The sequence below is a fragment of the Priapulus caudatus genome, unplaced genomic scaffold (genome assembly GCF_000485595.1).
Source record: "Priapulus caudatus unplaced genomic scaffold, Priapulus_caudatus-5.0.1 Scaffold34, whole genome shotgun sequence".
Taxonomy (NCBI): Eukaryota; Metazoa; Priapulida; class Priapulimorpha; order Priapulimorphida; family Priapulidae; genus Priapulus; species Priapulus caudatus.
Window position 1 is genome coordinate 703,692 of NW_014577095.1, and position 3,317 is coordinate 707,008.

Here is a 3,317-nt window from a genome sequence, read left to right on the forward strand (position 1 = left end):
GTAACCTGAGTGTGCGAAGGGGGGCGCTGCATGCAGTTTGGACAACCTTTTCACTATTTACGGCCGTGTTACATAGAAAATCAAAGAAATACCTAAAGCCGTCACTTTATTAACATCTTACCTACATTACAAAACACTTGTCATGCAGTATTCTCCTCTTTAATCACGTTTATTTTATTAAAACATCACGACATAAAAATCGCGCAAACTTCGCTACAAACAAAACTGGCAATCTTGCATTGAACCACACCGAACAGCGATGATTTCATTGGCCGTTGAGAAATGCAGTTCAATGCAAGATTGCCAGTTTTGTTTGAAGCAAAGTTTGCATGATTTTGATGTCATACATGTCATGTCTCTTGTCTCCCTGTTATACATGATGTAACGTGGAGAGCATTTGAGGCTATATAGGCCCTAGCTACATAAAGCATAAAGCTGAATCGCTAATACTAAATAATACCTGTAATTTTACTGTTGGCTAGTATCAGTCAGTTTTCCGTTTTCATGTAGGCCTACTAATTTCTATTTACATTGGTACGTATAGCTATACATAAATCTATAATATCAGGGCGGCCAACATTGAGTCAGAGTTGAGAGTGAGATTATGTGAGGGAGCAGAACGAGCGAGGGTGGGGGGACGGTGTGGACCACACCAGGGAGCATTTTTCAGCTTAAAATTGTGCATTCTGGTGCATATTTAAGTGAGTTTTTAAACATACACTTGTATGTATATAATGCAATACACTGTGGCTCTGCATTTAGATGGATAAGGTAGTTGAGTTCAATCAAACTACAAAGATTGATCCATCCATCGCCAATCTGTGGGGGGTCTTTTTACAAATTCGGCATGGTGTCTACAAACTCTACATGCTCGGGTGTGCTTGTGTCTATTACGTTGAATTGCCTACAGATTTATATAATGTACAGCGATACAATTTGTATAAAAAAAGAATGGGAAAGATCAATAAATTTTTTTGAGTTGGCCCCTTTTTGGGCGGGTCAGTCGGGGTGAGGGCAAACAAACAATATTTTTATTATGGCCTCATTGGCAAGTAAGGACGAGATCTAGAACCGTTCAGCGAATGGAAATGCTCTGTACTTCGGGGTTTTTTCTTTTTTTATCTGTTTGTTTCTCTATGCGTGAGAATTAGCAGACCTGGAGTGTGAGCGTGAGATTAGCCTCAATTGTGTGAGTCTCACACCGCACACGTGAGAGTTGGCAGCCCTGCAATATATTGTAAAGTACCCTATATATACAAAAACATTGCATGTTAGACGGGTAAACTGGCTATAACTTAGCTGCCAATGCTTGCATATAAGTTATTGATAACATATCGTGACCATATATGCGTGCATACTCTCACGATACAGAATTGGCATGTACATAACTTCATATATATATATAGAGCTGACATTCTTATTTATGATGTTGAAAAATAATTGCCATCATGCACTGTTTTAAAATGAATTATTGTCATTTTAAACAATAGCAAGCAAGTGTATATATATATATACATGTACATTGCTATATAGATCTTCTATCCAACTACTCATCTATCACTATCATCTATTAACACTTCCCAAGGGTTTATAATACATTTTTCTAATGGTGTGGTATATCTCTGCAATCTGTCACGCAGAAATCAGTATGAGTTCTCAATACGTCCTACCGAACAGCAGTCCAGTTGTGAACCTAGACTGTCTAGTTGCGTTCAACTGTCTATCTGCAAAGGAGAAGCTGTACACGCATTACTTATCGAAGGCAGCATGGCATGGAGGTCTGGTTGTGCTATTTCAGGTATACATATTAGGAATTTGATTCCTCTATCTGCCTATGATTATTTTTGTTTTGGAAGAACGTCTAGATACGTGTTTTCTAACAATTAGCATAAATTGGCCTTCAATATTTAGTTTAATCTTTTTCAAAAACAAAAGTAAAATGTAAATGTAAAAGACAAGATGCAAATATATATTGAGAGCATGACCACTTACTTAGATGTAAGGAGAATTAAGATTTGTGACATACACTTAATAATCTCAACCTACTATAAATTAACCGTATAGTTTCAGATTACTTGCCATAGAAACCACATGTCCACTGCTAAATTATAACACAGGTGCCTATTTATGTTGCAAGCCATAATTGGTTCCTGTCACCATGTCTTTTTTTTATAGACATCACCAGAGTCTCCTATCATCTTTGTGCTGCTACAAAAACTGTTCCGTGCACAGCCATTAGATGAACTGAAGAAACTAGCCCTGGGACCTGCCTGTGGTTTCAACCAGGATGAGTGGCAGGTGCGTGCGTGCGTGCGTGCGTGCGTGCGTGCGTGCGTGCGTGCGTGCGTGCGTGTGTGTGCATACGTACATGCGTGAGTGTGTGCGTGCGCGCGTGCGTGCGTGCGTGCGTGTGCATCTTTGTCTCTTTGTGTCTATTTGTGCATGCATGTGTGTACATTTATGTGTGTGCATGTATGCGTGCAAGTGTGGGTGCGTGCGTGCGTGTGTATGGTGCAATTATTCTCATATATAGAAGGCAGTCTATATAAAGTTTCCTAATGATCGTTTTGGTCAGTGAAATCATAAAGTTAGCTACCAAAAACTGATAAGGCATGCCTCATGAGTATATGCGTTTGGCCAGTAAGTTTCTGGCCATAATTTTGTAATAAATATTATCAGTGTGAAGGGGGAAGTTTTAGTGCAACCAACCATGGAGGATGGAAGCAGCCAACTCATTGCTAAGATGTTAAGATAAACATAAATTGAAATGTCAACACTGAAATGTGTATCCTCAGTCATGAGAAAATAGTATAGCTGAAATTTTTAACATATATTTTTCTTATGCCTGGATAGGGTATTTGTATTGGTAATTGTCTGGGGAGTAAAGGGTGTGGGAGTAATTATCTGGATGGGGTGGGGGGTTGGGGCGATTGTCCTGGGGTTACTCGTCGTGATACCGTAGCAATCTACAGCTAATGTCTACAGCTAGTCAGCTATCATATACAAGCTATAGAGGGTTCCGCGATTTGCACTAAAAATAGCAATATTACCTACAATCCTGTGCCGTCGGCCATCTCGGTTCCAAAAAGAGCGAACACGTGTTGCGTGTAATCTGCCAATCAACCGATTTTACATTGGCTATAGTGTTATTATTGCAATAGATATTAGCAGTAAGTGGATCCCGATTTTGCAGACAGGTTTATCAGCTGGGGTTGTGTTAATTGCTAGTTCTATGAATATTGTTCAAATACTCGAAAATTGCGTGCATAAGTTGGAAATCGAGACCCGTACCAAATAGGCAATGCCGAAAGAAGTGA

General features: G+C 39.5%; 1 protein-coding gene across 2 annotated transcripts in view; it reads left to right on the forward strand.

The window, feature by feature from the left end:
* LOC106817129 (dipeptidyl peptidase 3-like) overlaps positions 1-3,317 on the forward strand; it is a 15,097-nt gene that overhangs the window by 871 nt on the left and 10,909 nt on the right. For both annotated transcript variants that reach the window (XM_014821779.1, XM_014821787.1), the window contains exons 2-3: positions 1,641-1,798; positions 2,176-2,298. In XM_014821779.1, the coding sequence (XP_014677265.1) occupies positions 1,649-1,798; positions 2,176-2,298 (273 nt within the window). In that variant the 5' untranslated portion in view covers positions 1,641-1,648. The remainder of the gene's footprint in view (positions 1-1,640; positions 1,799-2,175; positions 2,299-3,317) is intronic.